Genomic DNA, 20,826 nt, shown 5'->3' on the forward strand with positions numbered 1-20,826 from the left:
GGGAACACTTCCCTTAAACCCTGATGTACTCGTTACATCATAAGAAGAATCGCATCTACGCTTATTTTAGTGTCTTAAATGCCGGATCCAGGCCGTATCCAGATCTGACGAACGACCTTCGCCTGGACCCGATGACAACGCAGTGCTGAAGTGCCAACTAGCCTCTCGCTATGGAGGATCCCTTTACTAGCCTACTCTACAGATAAAGCATTGTGGAAAATTCGAGTATCTACCCCGTAGTGATAAAATAAAATAAAATTCTGTATCAAATTTATAGGCAGGACAAGTAGTTTGTTTTGGCTTGGTTTGTAGGGAATTACAAAAATGCGCACATATATTCAAACGCACATAACTATAGAATTAATTCTTGATGCGCACGTGAGCGCCATCAGCGTTTCTCACAGGTTCGCGTTTAAAGTCTGTGTAGAGAGAACGTGTCGTCTTAGCGGCCCCTAATTTAATAACAAATGATCCTTTCGACGGAAGTGAATCAATCAAAACTAACATTAGCTGGAAAATAACAATAACAAGAACTGCTATAAAGCCAAAACAATCTGTTACCTTAAATTATACGTTTATCTCTGTAAAGCAGCTTTGAAACAATCTACATTGTTAAAAGCGCTATATACATTTCAATTTCAATTTATGAATGGATAGCCCCTTGAGATGCAACATCTCATTTTCAAGGGGGTCCAAATACACATAAACAATACAACAGAAAATAAAACAAAACAAAAAACAACAACAATCTAGTTACTATAGGTTAGTAACTACACTTTAGTTACCTACACCTTTACCCCAAACCAAAGACACATCATAGCTCAGAAATGTTATGGCTATCTCAATAAGTAAATCACATTTAGCTCATTACACAATTGGAACCCATGATATAAGAAATTCAATGTAAAGATGTGTCACATAAGACCACCAGAGATCGAATCCACAGGAGGTAAATCAATTAGACAGTTACATAAAACAAAAACAATTACAAGCAATACTATTAGTCCAACATCCGTAACATTCACACACATTGTTAAGATATTAAAATATAGATAACCTAAATCTGCGAAAAGATAAAATGGATCTCAAAGAAAGAGGAAGATTATTCCAATCCCTAGTAGCTTTATAATGAAAAGTTTTACGTCCAGCGGCTGAAAAGATTCCTGGTACAGTAAAGACGAGATATTGCATGACTCTAAGTGGGTACATAGAACTACGAGGAACCAAGAGTTCTTTCAGATTTGGAGGACAGTCAAAGTAGGCACATTTGAAAATAAATGGAAGTCTCTTCTTGAATTAAGCTGAAGCCAATTTAGTGATGCATACATTATGCAATGATGCGTTTTAAAAGGACACCTCAGGACAAATCTACATAGAGAGTTAAAAACAACATTAAGTGGCTTAAGAGCAGTGTCACTATGTAGATGATATCAGCATAGTCAATAATGGGCAATATCAACTGACAAATTAACATTTTCCTAAATTCTAATGTGAAACAATTAACAGATCTATAGAGTGTCCTGAGACAGCCATATATTCTTTTTGTGATATACTCAATGTGAGGTTTAAAGGTAAGCTCAGAATCAATCTACAAACCAAGGTATTTAAATTTTTCCAATTTCACCATGGAGGACCTATCCTCAAAAAACAGTTGCAAGTTAAGAGCACATGGCCGTCTGTGGCTCGTCCCAAACAACATACAACAGGATTTTTCCATATTCAACACTAAGTTGTTACTGTGAAGCCATTTTTGAGTCATAATAAAATCAGCTTGTAACTGTCACAGTCTTCGTCTGCACCTGTCTATCTTAGTCTGCACTACACTTCCCAGAATCCCTTGTGTCTTCACACCTGAACTCACTCCCTCAATCATCCACCTGTTCATCGTCCTCATCATCTGTGTCACCTGTCTTCACCTGTGTTTTCTTGTCTGTTTCCCGCCACCAATCTGTTACCATGGACACTGATCACTTCCTCACAGCTGCCTGTCATTTGTGTTCATCATCACAGTGTATTTAAGTTCCTGTCTGTTATCAGTTCGGTGTCCGGTATTGTTTGTGTGTTATGTTGCACGCTGTTACACTCTGTTCACCTGCTATTGGAATAAACCTCGTTTACACTCCTATCCCCGTTCGTCTGCTTGCTTCATCTGCCTAGTCGTGACAGAATACCGGACCTACCAAAAATGGATTTCCCCGCTGTCCGCCTCCTATGTATGGACCAGGAGGATCAAACATTGGAGGACCACACCCAGAGTTTTCTGGAGACCGCGTATCTCACCCATTACCCAGACAGCTGCCTCAGCACATTCTACCGGGTGAGTCTGAATGGCTCGTGCAAAGAGCAGTTGTCTGGAGAAGGCCCGCTGGATGATTTCGCCGCCTTTGTGGAATGGGTGCTGGTGAGTTGCAATTCTTCCTTTACGGTATTCTTCGGAGAAGAGGATCTCACCAGTACCCTTCCAGGGGAACTTCCCGTCCAGCCTGCACCGCTGGTCCCGTCCAGCCCAGAGCTTACTGCACCGCTGGTCCCGTCCAGCCCAGAGCTTCCTGCACCGCTGGTCCCGTCCAGCCCAGAGCTTCCTGCACCGCTGGTCCCGTCCAGCCCAGAGCTTCCTGCACCGCTGGTCCCGTCCAGCCCAGAGCTTCCTGCACCGCTGGTCCCGTCCAGCCCAGAGCTTCCTGCACCGCTGGTCCCGTCCAGCCCAGAGCTTCCTGCACCGCTGGTCCCGTCCAGCCCAGAGCTTCCTGCACCGCTGGTCCCGTCCAGCCCAGAGCTTCCTGCACCGCTGGTCCCGTCCAGCCCAGAGCTTCCTGCACCGCTGGTCCCGTCCAGCCCAGAGCTTCCTGCACCGCTGGTCCCGTCCAGCCCAGAGCTTCCTGCACCGCTGGTCCAGTCCAGAGTCTGTTCACGCCATGTCTGCGCCGCCTGAGCCCTCAGTGACCGCGACACTGGCCATTATGGCCACAGCCATGTGGTGTGTGTGGGCTACACACACACTGGAGCCGGTGTCTGTCCCTGAGCCGGTTCCAAATCCTGTCACTCTCCCCAAGTACTTTTTGGGGGGGGCTATAGGCCTCCGCCTGCACCGCCCGAAGGGTCCTCACCGCCATGGCCGCCCGAAGGTTCCACACCGCCATGGCCGCCCGAAGGGTCCTCACCACCAGGGCCGCCCGAAGGGTCCACTCCACCTGCACCGCCCGAAGGGTCCTCACCGCCATGGCCGCCCGAAGGGCCCTCACCACCGTGGCCGCCCGAAGGGTCCACACCGCCGTGGCCGCCTGCACGTCCTGCTCCGCCCTGGCCGCCTGCACGTCCAGCTCCGCCCTGGCCGCCTGCACGTCCTGCTCCGCCCTGGCCGCCTGCACGTCCTGCTCCGCCCTGGCCGCCTGCACGTCCGGCTCCGCCCTGGCCGCCTGCACGTCCTGCTCCGCCCTGGAGGCTTCCTGCTCCAGATCGACCAGCCCTTCATCAGCCTCCAGGGCGCCCACCCCCCCACCCCTTTGATGTTCTACGGCGCGAGGTCGCGCCTTGTTGAAGGGGGGCGTTATGTCACAGTCTTCGTCTGCACCTGTCTATCTTAGTCTGCACTACACTTCCCAGAATCCCTTGTGTCTTCACACCTGAACTCAACCAATCTGTCACCTGAACCAATCTGTTACCATGGACACTGATCACTTCCTCACAGCTGCCTGTCATTTGTGTTCATCATCACAGTGTATTTAAGTTCCTGTCTGTTATCAGTTCGGTGTCCGGTATTGTTTGTGTATTATGTTGCACGCTGTTACACTCTGTTCACCTGCTATTGGAATAAACCTCGTTTACACTCCTATCCACGTTCGTCTGCTTGCTTCATCTGCCTAGTCGTGACAGTAACCTGTTCTGGATCCAGTGAATATCCGAGTCAGTCGTATAAATTATGGTATCATCAGCATAAAGATGCATCTTTCCGATGGAGCAAATGTGCGAAAACAAAAGAGGTCCTGGAGTGGAACCCCCTTATCAACCAATACATAATCAGACAGTGAACCTTTAAAAGCAACACATTGCCGTCTATTATGAAGATAAGAATGAAACCATAAAAAGCACTTTGATTCACACCTATCGCATAAAGCTTGTCTAGAAGGATATAATAGGGGATTATCACGCTGATACGTAGTACTTCCACATTCAGTGATCTTTGTGCACTGCCACTTCCGGTGAATCACTCATCACTCTGGCGAACCCATGATGGATGACCCTAAGTTTATTTATACTGCATCCCCACCTCTGCATTATATATTTATACAAACATACGTGCTACCTTGTTTTCTTTTAAAGTTTGGCCCTTCATCCCGGCGAACCGCTTTAATCCACTTCTTCCTTAGACTCAGTTCAGTCGGGAATCCATGGAAACTTAAATAAGGTTGGCGTTGTTTGTTTGATTGACAAAGTGGAACAGAGCAGTGACATCTAGCCTTCGTTTTAGCCATTGTTGAACTGCGCCGGAAGTGGACATGCACAAAGTTGAAAAATCCCGCCCATGAAACCCGGAAGCGTGATAATCCCCTATTGTTGGCCTCATCACTGAGGATGATGATGCGGAGTACAGAGGACTGACACAGAACTTCGTGGACTGGTGTCAGCGAAATCACCTCCTGATCAACGCGGGGAAGACCAGAGAGATGGTGGTTGATTTTCGCAGACGGCGGTCTGTCCCCCCCCCTCTGGTGAACATCCAGGGAATGGATATTGAGAGAGTGGACACTTATAAGTACCTGGGGGTTCACCTGAATAACAAGCTGGACTGGACTCATAACACTGATGCTCTGTACAAGAGGGGTCAGAGCAGGTTGTACTTCCTGAGGAGGCTGAGGTCCTTTGGAGTGTCTGGGCCCCTTCTAAAGACCTTTTATGACTCTGTGGTGGCGTCAGCCATCCTCTACGCTGTGGCTTGCTGGAGCAGTGGCATTACTGAGAGGGACATAAAAAAGTTGGATAAGGTGATCAAGAAATCCAGCTCTGTCCTGGGCTGTCCTCTAGACTCAGTGAGGGAGGTAGGAGACAGAAGGGTCCTGGCTAAATTGTCAGCTATGCTGGCCCATGAGTCACACCCACTGCACTATACTCTGTCAGCCCTGGAGAGTAGCTTCAGTGACAGGCTGCGCCATCCCCGCTGTGTGAGGGAGAGATACCGCAGATCTTTCTTACCAGCGGCCGTCAGACTGTATAATGATCACTGTTGATTCTGGGCCATATATCACATGTGCCATATAGTTTGCTATATCAGACTTATGTGCTGTGCCTTTCTACGATATTTTTTATATTATTAGTATTTATTTATTGTGCTGCTGGACATTGTATAAGGCATAGTCTATTTTAGTCTTATTTATTATTGTACAGTTATTCTTGTCTATGAAATACTATTTGTATCTATCTCTCTCCTTTTTACTGTTGCAAAACGAAATTTCCCCATTGTGGGACTAATAAAGGTTTTTCTTACTCTTACTCTTTGCACAACTTGATAATGAATAGCTGCATATACAAAGTAGGATTCAAAATGTATTACTTACAGTTTTTCTCGATTGCTTAAACACTATAACCAGGCTTTTGAACAAAAATTTCAAAACCATAATGCCATTTATCAAAAAGCACACCCATTTCACTAAACTATAAACACTATTCCCTGGTTTTGACACATGAGTCAGATTTGTTGCACTGTCACTGCAAATCTCAACAAGCAACATAACTTACCAGTTTTGGAAATGTTGTTTTGAATTTATTACACCAGTGTGTAAGACTATGTTGTAGTGTGTGTTGTGAGGGCTTGTGTGTCCTGTCTGGGGGCAAAGTTTGTTTTTTCAGCAAGAGTGAATAGTTTTGAGTGTAGAGCTTCATTTTGACCTGAAAATAGGATGTTTGGGGAATTGGGTGAGACGTTATGGATTTGTGTTTACTGTTTTGAGAATACGAGGCATAGTTTCAAGAAATGTGTTTAAGCAATCGAGAAAAACTGTAATATAGCATATAAGCAACATCAGAGTTGGTAAAGTTGATAAAATGACCACAACTGTCAGATTTCACAGAATATCTGTTGTGGATAGATTTGATGTCTTATAGGGGCATATTTGATGTCTAATAGGGGCATATAAACTTTGTTGAGTGTTGGCAAAGTGGTGCTGCATCCCAGGCCAGTCATGCTTGCCTGATCATGCTTAATCGAAAAAATTAAGTAATATGGAATTGCCAAGTTCTCATAACTTATTTATTTTTTTCAGTTAAGCATTATGTTTATTTACTTACTAATTTTAAGGCAATGGGTTTACACATTTATTTTAAGTGAGTGAACTGAACACTTTATACAGTGTTGTATCCTGCTGAAGATTTCAGCATTGTTGGTCAATGTTTTTCAGGCTGGTGTAATGGACATGTAAACCTCACTCCCCTGGCCTCAAGAGGTGCATTAGCAACTGTCTGACGCCAGCGCCTGCGGTCTTTAGCCTCCTTGTTCGCGCTCCCACCTCCCACGCCAGAGACCCTGCTTTGAATCCTGCTCGGAGCGGGTCGAGCTGGACTGGTTACACTGGGACCAGCATGGGAAGCAGGAGTGCTGGTGAACCAGCTACACCAGCTCAGTTTAGCTTGAGAACGGCATGATGGCTAGACCAGCACTATACAAGTTAACCAGCAAACCAGCCTGGACTAAAATTAAATTCATGCGGTATTTTTCAGCAGTGTTACCTCTGATATAGTGCACTACTTTTGAGTAAGATATTTTGGAGTAGTGTTGGAAACCATATGGAGATCAATAGTGATCAATCCTATGTTAGGGTCTTGTTAAATGAACATACAATTAAATTGTTTATGTGAATGACAGCACACATTTACACCAATGTCAGAATTTGCTACTCCTTTTTGTGGCCTTCTTTCTAGTGGAGACGTCTAGTGGAGAAAAAGACTTCTATGCATATGTCCCTTCCTCACTCAAGCGTCCTCTAAAAGCTTCCTCTGTCCTCCATTCTCACCTCCTTGCAGTGCATTTAGAGAATTAATAACTTATTCATAATGGTGGAATTTGATCGGTTTCCATGTGACTGGATGAGGGAGAAGTAAAGCAACAAGGAAGCATTTTAGTTTAAGTTTAGTTTTTAAGTCACATAACTCCAGGGTTTCCCCTGCCTTGTACTTATTCACTTGTTCTTATCAGAGGATTAAAGGATGCATTTCTTAAAGCAATGACTAAAATGTGGACAAAATTGGCTTATGAATCACATCGTTCGCAGAGACCATTTTCATTCTCTGTCCAGCGATTATTATTGTTATTAAATTATTAATGTGTTATTAAAGTTACTTATGTGTTTATGCATTGACACAATGTCTCATTCCTACATCTCAGAGATGTATACTGAAATAGCCATGTAAGCTTGTTTCTGCCACAAAATAAAAAATCTAATTGCGACTTTTTATCTTATAATTGTGACTTTTTTCCCCTCACAATTATGAGTTTATAACACACAATTGGGAGATAAAAAGTCAGAATTGCATGATATAAAGTTGCAATTGCATGTTGTAAAGTCAAAATTGTAAGATATATACTCGCAAATATAAAATTCCTCAGAATTGGACTTTATAACTCGCAATTATTTCAGAATTGAGAGATGTAAACTTGCAATAGTGAGATAAAAAGGTTGCAATTATCTTTAACTAATTTTTTTTTATTCTGTGGCGGAAACAAGATTCCATGAATAGCTGCCATTCTTCAGAATGTCTCCTGTTCTGTTCTATAGAAGAAGAAGAAAAGTCATACAGGTTAAGGTAAGGATTACCTTGAGGGCATGAGGGTGAGTAAATGATGAAAGAACTTTACCTGTATGAACTTTTTTTAAATTTAGATGAACTATCAATTAAATAGTATTTACAAAATAGCAACCACGTGACATGCACATAGGCGACACATGGAATCAAATCAAATAATTTGAGACTTTTTCAAAGAGACTTTTATGTTGAAATTATTGTGTGAGTGACGTCATTTAAACATGGCTGAACTAGACGTTGGAAAACATTGTGAAATTAAATCTTGCAAACAAAAAGGTATGCTCTATATTAATGTCATCCAGCTAAATGTAAACAGCTGACAAATTCCAGTACATTAATAATTCGGTTTCCACGGTCTTTATTTATACAAATAGCCATTGTAAACATAGTGTTAACTTCACTGTGATGTGAGTCAGCAGTACAGCAGCAGCCATATGCTCTCATACTAATTATTTTTTGTAGAACATAAACATACGAATGATTTTAACCATTTTTTTTAAATGTTTTAATACAGATTTTCTACCATTCGTTTGTAGCAGCTGTTCTGGGTTGTTTTGGTAAGATTTTCTGGCGTTGGTTTTGAAAACTCACAATTACAATGCAAGATAACATCAAGATTAATAATTACGACAAGGAAATGCTTAAACAGAAAAAAATTACTATGGTCCTACCATGTTTTTTTGTGTGCTATGGCTCTTTTTTTTTTTTTGGAATACATACCAAAAATGTAAATAATACCATGATACACGAATAGGGTAATCATTTGCTGTTGCTACCATTGCATTTGAGACACTTCACTCTATTCATTGCAATAATTTAATTTTTAATGTTACATATTATTTCCTTTACTGGTTAAAGCTTGGAACACAGAAGCCGGGACTCCCATTCTTGTCCAGAGGTGAGTGAGAAATGTCAGGTGGTGATTACTGACAGTTTTACTAAAGGCCGTAATATATATATATATAATATCACTGAGTGACTCTGTTTATGATTATGGATGATTATTTCAGGTCACAGTGAAGAAAGAGATCTCTGTGTCAGAGGGAATCACATCATATCCGTGCAGCTTTGAGGTCTGCAAAGGGAAAGAGTTGCTGCCTGTCATCTGTCCACACTGTGAAAAACACTTCTGCCTCATGTACAAAACCTCTTACAAACGTCATTTTAATAACCCTACATTTTTTACTTTAAACTGACTTGCTGAAAGTCTCACCCTAATGGACGAATGACTATAGTGGAACAACAATACTATTATGTTGTGTATATAATCAAGGAGCTAGAGTAGGTGGTGTCCTAATCTAATATGCAGTGCTCTTCTACAACATGACTGTTTTCCTCTGGTCTCAGACATCGGCATCAGGATGACCATAAGTGTGAGAAGCTGGAGACCCCGAAGCCTCGCATGGCTGCAACACAGGAGCTGGTACAGAAGATAGTGGGTCAGTTTTTTTAGCAGTAGACTCCAACCTTACATTTAGGTTTGCCACTGTTTCATATTGGCTTAAAGTTTTTTACAGTCGCTAGGACACATTTCTCAATACTTAGGTCACTTTTTCAAAACTCTTCACACAGTTCTCCTAATAAATGTCTCAAATCAACACATTCTTCCATAACACTAGCAAAGGTTGACAGCCAACAAACACACTTAATAATCACCCACAAAACAATGACCTAAAAAACACTAACAACTGGTAACTTTATACAATGTTTTCTTCTGTAAAACAAGGACACCCCTCTACTGTTTAGAATTCACTGCAATATATATGTTACTGGAATGAATCAGACATTCTGCAGTATGCTTCAATATTATTTGATTTATATGATATTATGTATTTTTTTTGTTGTTGCACTGAGTAATTCCAAAATACAAGAATTATATATAAATAACAAAATAACAGTTTTGAAAGCATGTGCAAATTGGCCTGTAGGAGTGTTGGCGGTTTTTGTGTTGAAGTGAGAAATAATTAATTTAATTTGAAAGATGTAGTCATTTATTGAATTTTGTGCCAACGCAATGATAAATTATCCACACTTTAGCATACATAAACTTCTGCTGTGCTCACTGTGTGAAGAGTTTTGAAAAAGTGACCTAAGTATTGAGAAATGTGTCCTAGCGACTGTAAAAAAAACTGTAAAGTAATATAGATTGCATATGGTGTACACTTGCTCTTTTTGTCCACATGAGGGCAGTATAGTCTAATTTTGAAGAGCTTGTGATGCCAAAGAATTCTTAGAAAGCCAAAAAATAATCTAATCTTTACTTCCAACAGAATCAAAGAAGAATGTGCCACCAAGTAAAGGTAGAAAAGGAGCGAAAAACGCTGCAACCGCTGCAAAAGTTGCCCTGATGAAGCTCAAAATGCATGCGTCAGGAGATAAAGGCCTGCCACAGGTATCAGAGCAAAACTATTATAATTGTAACTTCCATTGCATTATTTATGAGCAAATATCTCATCAGAAATTCCTCTTCTGATGTCCTCTGAAGACAGAACGGACATATTTCCAGGTGTTTCTGCCCAAAGAGGCTAAAGACTCCAGTTCGCCCATGTTCTTCTGCTCTAAATGGAGTGTCGGCAAAGCAGTGGACTTTGCTGCATCTCAGGCCAGTCTGAAGAACAACAACAATGTGCTCATGGCTAAGGTCAGCCACACAGAACTACATTAAACTTTGTTCTGTAGGATTAGAACTGTTACATAGATGTATTCATTTATTGTTTGTTGAATACAATTTGCATTAACGTATCTATATGCTCTGCACAGAAACTGCATTTGTGTCACCCCGAGACGGGTGAAGCCTTTAAGATGGACGCTAGCCTCCAGTCGCTGCTTTCCCACACAGACTGTCCCCTGCACAACGGAGGCAACGTCATTCTGGAGTATCTGGATAATGAGAGCTCTGGACTAGATGATGTCACAGCCTATATTCCATCCTCCTGATAGAAAATCCCAAAACCATTCAGAAGAGTTTCTAGTTTGAGGAAAGCAGGAAACAAATGGTGTTAGATTGATAACCAGAGGATTGTTGTATCATAGACTAGTCTGTCTATTGTAAATATATTCCCCATTATTTTCTGCTTATTTCTAATAAATGGGTCAATGACGTGATGCTTATTCTTTTGTCCTATTTATTATTTTAGTCAAAAATACGTTTCATGTATGACATTTCTTGAATTCTATTCTATTCACTGCTAGTCATTTATCCAAATAGCTTTATGATCACGATTATGACTTGTAAATATTATAATTAGTTATTTTATGCTCAGACATATTAAACTAAGCTCTCAATTGAATTGACCATGCAAGGTTTCAGAGTAAATGCATAAATGCAAAGGTGTTTGGTTCTGGAAAAGAATTTCCACACTTAAGCCATGAGAGAAATGGTACAATGATGTCAGGCAGAAATTATGTACTTATGTATCCTCTCACAATTTAAAGCCATTAAGCATGTGACACATTGATGTCTCCCCTAATTGCCTCAAATGTCTCAAGGCTGCCAGAAACAGTTTTCCTTCTCTACTTTTCTTTGTGTAAAACAGGTTTAGTTCGCACGATGAAATGGTATAGACTGGATTCTGAAGGTTAATGTGTGAATTAAATATGATTAAATAACACGATGATAAAGATCTGTTTTTAATCAAATCCCTTGCCTGAGCAATGGAACAATGTCAACTTACATCAGATAATTTGACATTTTCGATTTTCTCGACCTCACAGATTATTTGATAACTACAAATGTAACTTTTCAAGTTCTAGATTTTTATATTAGATACATTATAAATCGTATAATTGGTTTCCAACAAAATGTTTTAGTAAAGTACTGCTTTTTATTATTTTCCTTTGTTAGTTGCTTTATTAACAGTGTTTGCTAAATTAATATTTCTATAAATGCCTAAAAGCATAGTTATGTTCTTCTATAGAGGCCCTCATACCTGACATGATAAAACTAGACGTCACAGGTATTCATATTGACTTTTATATTTTATATCGAGGAAGGTTAGGAATATTACCTGCTTCCAGACCTTTTCTTGCTCTTGATTGGTTGTTGCAGGTCATTTCACTGTTGGGTTATTAAAGATCTGTAAATTAAGGGGCATAGTGACAAACTAATGACATTCCATTTTAGACATTATACTAACTATTAGTAACTTTGCAAAAACATATATTACTAACCCGAACGCTAACACCTAACAGTCTATTAATACTCTAATGGGAGTTAGTTGACGTAGTTGCTAAGGTACTTATAGTAGTTGTCTTAAGTGGACCATCAAAATAAAATTCAGCCACAAATTAAAATACAAATAAAAAAGCTAACCTATAACTTGCAGTAAATTTGGGAATTGATATAAATAAATAAAAAGGCCGTGAAGTCAGAGACGTCTAATATTGTTTTTTGGATATTTGTGTTTCTGAATTGCTAAAACACTAAACCCCAATTGGCCTTAATAGCCTAAACCAATTTGTAAAATGCATCACTCCTGGTAAACCTTAAACAAGTTCAGGCAGTTAAAAACCCATTTGCAAATCTCATGCACTCTAAACACATTCTCACTCACTAAAACACACATCGGACTGTGATGCACTTGTCTCGTAAAACGCTAAACCCCAGGCAGGCAGAAGTTAAACACAACTAAAACACAGTTGTTAGAACTCTACAACTCAAAATTGTTCAGACATTTCTAATGATGCGATCAAACCAGCTGTACAAAATTAGCCAGTTCGGAGTGCACAGGTGGCACAGGTGCAATGAACATTGATATGAACAATAGATGGAAACAATCTGAGAGGAGGAAGAGGATGAGGACGAGAAAGAGCAAGGTGTGGACAGTGTTGTCAAGGCTGGATCCGGCACACTACAGGGTTTTTTCCCTTAAAGGGACGACATTGCCAGGCCGGACCCAACATTAAGACGTAATGCTGAGACAAAAAATCTCACTGACTAAATGTACTGTAGCATGCTTTACATTGAGAGTTTTTTTTTTTTTTTGTCTTTTGCAGTTGGACTACTGTATTTTTACAGAAAGCAAGTGCTCAATATACAGACATTCACTAATATTCAGTACAATACTATACTTGCAGTGCATACAGTATACAATATACTTATTCACCTTACTGTACTGCAATTACTATACTTTTTTTCCCTAATTACTGTTACAACGTGCTTTTTTTCTGTAACTGCATGCTTTGGATGCTGTGTTCTGCATTTTTTGATGTAGATTATATTTTGACTGGCTGTGTGTAAGATCTGAAAGCATTATTTCAGAATGAGTTGTGTGTTTGTATATGTACTTGGATATGTGTTACATGTTCTATGTGTTCCTTATATGTTATATATCTGTGCTATGGAAAAAAAAGAGGCGTGGAAATGATTATCCTCTATGGGACAATAAAGACTCTATCTATCTATTTGATTTTGATCAAAGATAAAATGATTTTGAGGGAATTGTTTGATCTTTGCCAGAAGAGTCAGATGTTCTCTGACTGTAGTTTTAAGATTTGGTTTTGTGTTTAAGGTTTTGAGAAAGTGGGTGATGGCTTCGAGAAATGTGTTTTAGCAATTCAGAAAAACTGTAATATAACATTCAATGTAAAATGTCTGACTCGTTACAAAACAAGAAATGTCTGTATCAACAGCAGGAAAGATGATAAACATGGGTGTTGCTGAGGAAAAGAACACAGGCACCAATTCTTTACCGTTGGTTTAAGAGAGGCTTTTACATTATGACTATTATTATGCAAAATATGTCTCTTGTGGAAGGCTTGTCAACAGCATTAAATCGAAAGCACATTACAGTGTGACTTTGGGGTCATTATTAAAATGTGGTGACAAACCCGTCCCTTGACTTTTCAGTCATGAAGTAGTCAAGAAACTTCATATAAAAAGTATAATTTTTACAACAAGTTATAAAGTCCACATATACAGTTTATTAAAGGAGTCATAAACAGTTAAGAGGTCGTTATACTATAAAAATATCCTGATACTCAACTCTATATTTCTTCACGCCCTGACAAAATTTACCAATTCACAAAATTAACGGAATGCATAGCTGATAAAAAACTGGATGACTATTAATTTCCTACTACTTAAGTCTGAAAAAACTGAGATTCTATTAATTGGACAAAAAACTTCCTCACGTAATAACCTATGGATGTTCTATCAAGTCTTCGTCGTCGGTTAGGAACCTGGGTGTGCAATATTTCATTTGAAAGTCACGTTTCTAGTATCTGTAAAACCGCATCCTTCCATCTTAAAAATATATAGGCTATAAATTACGACATATGCTTTCAATGACAAATGCAAAACAGTTAGTTAATGTGTTCATGACATCAAGGCTAGATTATTGTAATGCTCTGATGGGTGGTTGCCCTGCACGCATAATAAACAAACTACAGTTGGTCCAAAACGCAGCAGCTTGAGTTCTTACCAGAACCAGGAAGCATGACCATATCAGCCCCGTTCTGTCAACACTGCATTGGCTCCCTATTAAACATTGTTTAAATTGTAAAATAACTGATTACTTACAAGGCACTAAATGGTTTAGCTTCCCAGTACTTGAGTGAGCTCTTTACGCATTATTGTCGTTCACGTCTATTGTGATCTCAAAATTCCGGCCTGTTGTTGTGCAAATGAGCGGCCCGGAGCGCATTAAGGGTTTTCTGTTAGAACGGTGTCGTGTAAGCGGCGTCTAAGTTAATAACTAATGATCTTTGCAACGGAAGTGAATCAATCAAAACTTACTTTAGCTGGACAATAACTTAATTCTAGAGTTAAGTTATTGAATCTCTGTTACTTTAATTTCCCATAGCCACTGTAAAGCTGATTTGAAACAATCTATATAGTTAAAAGCGCTATATAAATGAAGGTGACTTGACTTGTAAGTTTAAAAACTCAAAAGTTCCTTGTTATTCCAAAAATCAAGCATATAGTTAGTTCTGGCAGGTCACGTTAGTTATGCTCGCATCAGCTGACTCTCAGCTGATCCACATCTACCTATAGGAATACGACGCCCATCACTGTATACATATATAAGCTCCTTCAGTATTATCAGCAGCTATCGCGTTTCTCAGGAGCGAATTACCCTCCTCCATCCCCAGCTCCTCCTCTCGCCCAGTCAGGATTTGGCATTCTGATTCCCCTTGAATTCCCTAATGGGGGTTATCACTGCTCTCCCAGCTCTTATCCATGCTAGGCTGCATGGATGCGCAGGGAGTTCTCGCACAGAACGGAACCATACCGCCAATCCAAACTGTATGCTAATTGTCAATCATATTTGACGATAGTGGTCCTGACAGAAACAGCTTTTATTGAAACCAAGGCCAGAAAACGACAGGATCTGAAAAGTGGGGACTTATGACATCATAGTGCAGCAAAATACCGCCTTTTCAGAAGAATATCAACGCATACGTCTACTGTACATCAGTGTGTGTTTGGCGCCGCCCACTGGCGCATTAGTGAATAGTGACATGAGAACGAGACAAGATCGACACAGGATCATTACCTTCCAAAGGATCCTAATGCTAGTGGGTTTTTTTCAACCATGTGAATGTCTCAGCAGTGCATTTTTTTCTATTCGGTGCATTTCACTCTGGATTATTTGGTAAATCAGTCACAATTTCGACGCAGGCTTTGCAAACAGACTTTTACTATATGGATCTGCCAGCAACGCCACAAACAGGTAAGTAACCATGTTTATTCTAATGCCTGATCTGTGATCAGTGATTTCTAAGGTGTAATTATTCAAAATCGTTCAATACTGTTTATGCATCAGTAAATCAAGCCAGTGACTAAACGATTAACTTCACATTGTTTCTCTTAGTAGGATGAAAATAATCTTATTTAAACTGATTAAATTTTATACAGAAAGCGATCAAAGAACGCTCCCTTTCCAATCGCCCAATTGTCAATCACACAGCGCGAGTTTATCTGGACACTTGCCAAAACTCGTTATGGAATCAATGACGCTGTTACACTGCACAACTAAGCTCTTACTGTGTTTACATCGTGTTTACATTGTGATTTGGTGAAAGCATTCATGAGAGTGAAGAAATTGCATTGCAGTGATGAGATCACTTCATTCACGTCATCAACAGACTGTCTGTCATCTGCTCAATGATCCAGTTCATGACCCCTTTAAATAATGTGAAATAATTTGACTATATTGTTTTGCAAATAAATAAAAACTTCTGTTTACACCTCCTCCCCAGCCTTTGTTATTTTAACTAAGCTGAACAAATTCTTGTGTTTGCTCAGCAGCAACAGCGTAGCAGATCTCGTCCACCGAAATCAAGCATATACATTCCATGCCCCATGTCAATAAATGCTGCTGGTTAATTAATTCACTTCGAGAGTTGTCATGATTTTTTTTTTTTGTCATTTTGATTTCCAGGGTTAAGCATTACTGCAAGGTCTAACAATTTCTGCAAAATGCAAGTAAATTATTAATATCAATTAATTTGAAAAGAATGCTTGTCCTGATGTTACAAGCCTAGAAACGATGCATTTAAGCAATCAGAATTCAAGTTACTTAATATGTTGGACATTTACCTGTGCAGTGACTAATAATATTGCACCAATCATGCTGCTATGTCCACATTAATCAAGACAGAAGAATTGTGTATAAGTTATAAAAGTTATCAAAAATCGAATCAGGTTTGAGTGTTTAAAATGCACCACTGAACTGCATACTGATTCTGGCCTTCGCAATAATTGTCTCTGCAAGTCATGCCTGCTCACACACACATACACACCCACACTGGTTTGACACACGTGATTGCTCATTGAACAGTTTGTGAGGCTGGCTGCTAGTCTGGACTTTATCGCAGAGAAGACTACAGTTGATCAATGCTTGTATCAACCCACTCTCTGTGTAGGCTAAGATTTACACCCCAAATGTCCCCAAAACAGCACGGGGTGAATGGGAATGATTGAAGTTGCTGTCTCTTTGGGGTGAAACATCTTAATAAATCTGTCAAACACACAGTCTCAATGAAAGCCACACAGCTGGAAAAAGTCCATTCACTCGCTTCATAGCTTAGTAATAGGTTTGGATGAACTAATCCAGAAGGTTTGTTTAGAGATTGGCATGTTTCAATGACTAAAAATTTGAATGGTATGAAAACAAATCCTTCCTTGTTCTGGATATTTAACTATAGAACTTTCACTTGCGATTGTTACATTTAAAACTAGATATATTCATATACAAGCTTTAAATCATAAAACTGATAGATGATTCCAGTTACACTTTACAATAAGCTCTCTCGGATGTTAACATTAGTAATGCATTATTTAACATGCGTTATCAAACACGAACTAGTAATGAGCAATATATTTTCATAGCATTTATTATATATAGCATTTAAACAAAAAAAGAAATAAATTAACAAATAAAGATGTATCCAAATGTAATTAAAAACATCAAGTTACCATATAACTATATTGTCAAAAGTAGACAAATGGCCAAATCATTGAATTCAGGTGTTCCAATTACTTCCATGGCACAAGCACCTATGCATGCAGACTGCTTCTACAAACATTTGTGAAGGAATGGGTTGCTCTCAGGAGCTCAGTGAATTCGAGCATGGCAATGGCAATGGCAATGGCAATGGAAATTTATTTATATAGCACAATTAAATAACCCACATTGTCCAATGTGCTTTACAATAACTAGATACACAAAAACTAACAACAATACAATACAATAATACAATACAGTACAAAAAAAACAACAATATATATAAGTAAAATACCATAAATTAAGTGCTTCAACATTTTAAAATAACAATAAAAGTACAATGGAAGGGTGATTCAACATGTATTAAATACTTTATCAAACAAAAATGTTTTTAACTTAGATTTAAAAACAGATAAAGATGAGGCCAGTCTAATCGATATAGGCTAGTCTTCCAATCTTGACTTAGATTGAGGATAAACAGGAGTCTCTGATGGATGACCGGAGTGATCTAATTGGATGGTGCTCAGTCAATAGGACAGACAGGTAGGGTGGAGCCATACCATTTAAAGATTTGTACACGAGGAGTAAAAGTTTAAAATCCACACTGTAGCGCACTGGCAACAAGTGTAAGGAACGTAAGATAGGAGTGATATGATCCCGTTTTTGTGCAACCATCAGAAGTATAGCTGCCGCATTTTGGACTAATTGTAATCGCGACATAGCTGAAGGACTAATCGAAACGTAAAGAGAATTACAGTAATCCAGCCTTGAAGAAATAAATGCATTTATCAGCTAAGATGCTTTGCAGTTGTTGCATGACTATTTTCTTCAAAATCTTAGTAATAAAAGACAAATTGGAGATGGGTCTAAAATTGGCTAACACTGTGGGGTCTAGGTTCTGTTTTTAAAGCAAGACTGATGCCTGTTTTAGCAGATCAGGTATAATACCAGTTTCTAAACAGTGATTTAACATGACCAGAAGAAGAGATCCAACAACATCAAGGACTTGTTTGAGAAAAAAAGGAGGGATAACATCAGTAGGAGAGCCTGAAGGCTTAAGGTGCTCTACTATTTCTTGAAGATGAGTGGCAGTAATAGGGTTAAACTGACTAAAAACAGCAGTACAACTAGGGGGAGTTGAGGAATCCCTAAAGGATTAATTCCCAATCTTAGATCACTTATCTTATTAACAAAACTTTAGAAAGTCCTCATACAGTACATAGATGAATACATATCAGCGAACGAGCAGACAGGAGGGTTGCATTGATAATATTAAAAAGAGTTTTCGGTCTATGACAGTTCTTATTAATAATTTCAGTAAAATACTTTGATTTGGCTGCTTTTACCGATTTCTGATATTGAGATAGCGAATCTCTTAACATTTCAAAAGAGACCTGACCCTTTTCCATTTACACTCTGCTCTTCTACAAATCTGCCCAAGAGAGCATATTGGTACCGTGATAGGTTGCCACCTGTGCAATAAGTCCATTTGTGCAATTTCCTCACTACTAAATATTCCACAGTCAATACTGTTTTCTATGTGTCTTTTCCATGTAATAAAGACAAACTCTCAAAACTGAATTGAGTCTTATTTTAATGTGTGGGTCTCTAACATAGACAGTGGTCTACACACTTCACATGTGACTCTCTAGTGTGACCCTTTTTCCGGTCCCCACTCCAACACATATACAAAAATAGTTCCTATTGTTACATCCTTTCTTTTTCTTTTCTTTTCTTTTTTTTCTCCAGGAATAAGAACTAACATTCCAAACCAAACTCCTTGTCAATTTCTGGTACAGTACAGAACAATATACCATTTCCCTATAACATATTTCACATTTCCATCACATAATTATCATTATTATTATTCTTTTTTTTTTTCATTTTTATGTGACATAGTCTTGTAAGTGTTGCGGTTTCTTCACTAAACGTCCTGCTTTTGTGACAACAGGTTCTGAGATGTCTGGATGTACAGTGTTTTGCATCTGATTCTCCATGTTGGTGGTGAGTTGTGAGTGACTACGTTTACATGCTGTTAAAAATTCGGGTTATGGTCGGGTTAAGGTCACTATTCGGGTTTCTGAAACATTCGGGATAACCCGTTTACATGCGTGAGCAGAGAGAGTTACTCCTGTATACATGGAATGTGTAATCAGTCGCCAATATCCCGATGTAAACGGCGACGCACGGTTAGCGTCTGGACGTACGGACAACATTAAGATGCAATGCGTCATTTCCGATTCTTTTTCCTGTATCCAAAGACAACAACAACAACAGCAGCAGCAGGCGGATAATGAATAGTTTGGGGCAGATAGCGATAGTCTTTGTTTGCGCTTTGGCGCTGCTACTGATCCACCAGCAGCACTTGACACTACTGTGCCTCGTGTTCTTTATTAATAGAAGGAGAGAAATTGAGCAAGAGATGGGAAATGTAGCTGGAGCTGTGCCACACATATAAAGAAATTGGTCTCCTCCTCGCTCCAAAAGTGTGGTGCTGTGCTGCGTCTCGCCATGTTAACCTCGACTTGTTTACTTCCGCTATACTGCACGCGGGGTTTTTTATGCGCCGTCTCTACTCAAAAGACCAAGATTCCTTGAGAATAGAAAATGCGCAGAACACGCATTTTGATGGGGATATGCCGAAACGCGTTTACAAGACCAAATATTCGGGTTAGAAAAGGGGTACCCCAGGTATAATATCCCGGTTTTTAAAAACCGGGATATGAGCATATCCGAGTTTTTGCCGGTGTTTACATGGCCGTGCGCGACCGGGTTATTGCTAATATCCCAGTTTTGAACGGGTTATTGGCTGCATGTAAACGTAGTCAGTGAGTGTCAACAGGTTTTTCATTTTTTGTGTTGTCAGGATCAACAGTCTTTGTTTGGTTGGACTCTGTAGGGATCGCTGCATGATCCCTTCGGAGATGTCTCCTGTTTCTCCTTATAACACCTCCCGAATCCAACTGGACACTGTATGATCTCAAGTCAATGGGTTTCACCACGATGCCCTTTCTCCAGATCCTATGGGGCTCGAATGGTTGAATTCTCACTGATTCCCCTTGTTTAAGTGTGTCTAAGTCTTTGGCTGATCTGTCAAAGTATGTTTGTTACCGCTGTTGATTTGTTGTCAATTCCATCAAGGAATTTTGAACCTTTGGTTGCAGGAGGCTGGTTTTCGTGGGTAGTAGAGTCTTAGTACGACGGCTAAGCAGCCTCTGTGCTGGGCTAGTAGATAATCCATGTGTTGGTGTGTTTCTGTGGTCCAGTATTGCTAAATATGGATCCTGTTTCGATATTTGTGCTTTGAGCATCAGTCTCTTGGCAGTTTTGACTGCTGATTCCGCCTTGCCGTTGCTCTGAGGATAGCCAGGTGATGAAGTCTTGTGTACAAATTCCCAGTGATGACTGAACTTCTGGAACTCCTGTGATGAGAACTGCGGGCCATTGTCCGAGATGACTATGTCCGGAATACCCTGACGTGCGAAGTGAGCTTTTAGCTTTCTGATGACAGTCACTGATTTGGTGTCTGGTAGATAATATCCCAAAAATTGTAATAGTAATCTACTGTGATTAAATAGTCCTT

The 20,826-nt window shown here is 39.8% G+C and overlaps 2 protein-coding genes across 2 annotated transcripts in view; one reads left to right on the top strand and one right to left on the bottom strand.

Moving 5' to 3' along the window:
- The window catches only part of LOC306992256 (uncharacterized protein), a 239,093-nt gene that overhangs the window by 3,850 nt on the left and 214,417 nt on the right, over window positions 1-20,826 (bottom strand). The gene's annotated exons all lie outside the window — the stretch shown is intronic.
- Window positions 7,822-11,236, top strand: zfand1 (zinc finger, AN1-type domain 1). Its single transcript, XM_079600932.1, has 8 exons — window positions 7,822-8,070; window positions 8,309-8,351; window positions 8,653-8,692; window positions 8,805-8,932; window positions 9,142-9,233; window positions 10,065-10,186; window positions 10,280-10,435; window positions 10,555-11,236. Exons 1-8 carry the CDS (start codon window positions 8,016-8,018, stop codon window positions 10,729-10,731), a joined length of 813 nt encoding a protein of 270 aa, XP_079457058.1. The 5' UTR covers window positions 7,822-8,015; the 3' UTR covers window positions 10,732-11,236.

The sequence above is a fragment of the Phoxinus phoxinus genome (assembly GCF_949152265.1).
Source record: "Phoxinus phoxinus genome assembly, chromosome: 24".
Lineage (NCBI taxonomy): Eukaryota > Metazoa > Chordata > Actinopteri > Cypriniformes > Leuciscidae > Phoxinus > Phoxinus phoxinus.

Excerpts from the sequence above, each read along its gene's own strand:
- zfand1 (XM_079600932.1), top strand. The coding sequence starts at position 8,016 with ATGGCTGAACTAGACGTTGGAAAACATTGTGAAATTAAATCTTGCAAA. Across the intron at positions 8,352-8,652 it reads AGCTGTTCTGGGTTGTTTTG|CTTGGAACACAGAAGCCGGG; the intron begins GTAAGATTTTCT and ends TACTGGTTAAAG. Across the intron at positions 10,187-10,279 it reads GAGATAAAGGCCTGCCACAG|ACAGAACGGACATATTTCCA; the intron begins GTATCAGAGCAA and ends TGTCCTCTGAAG.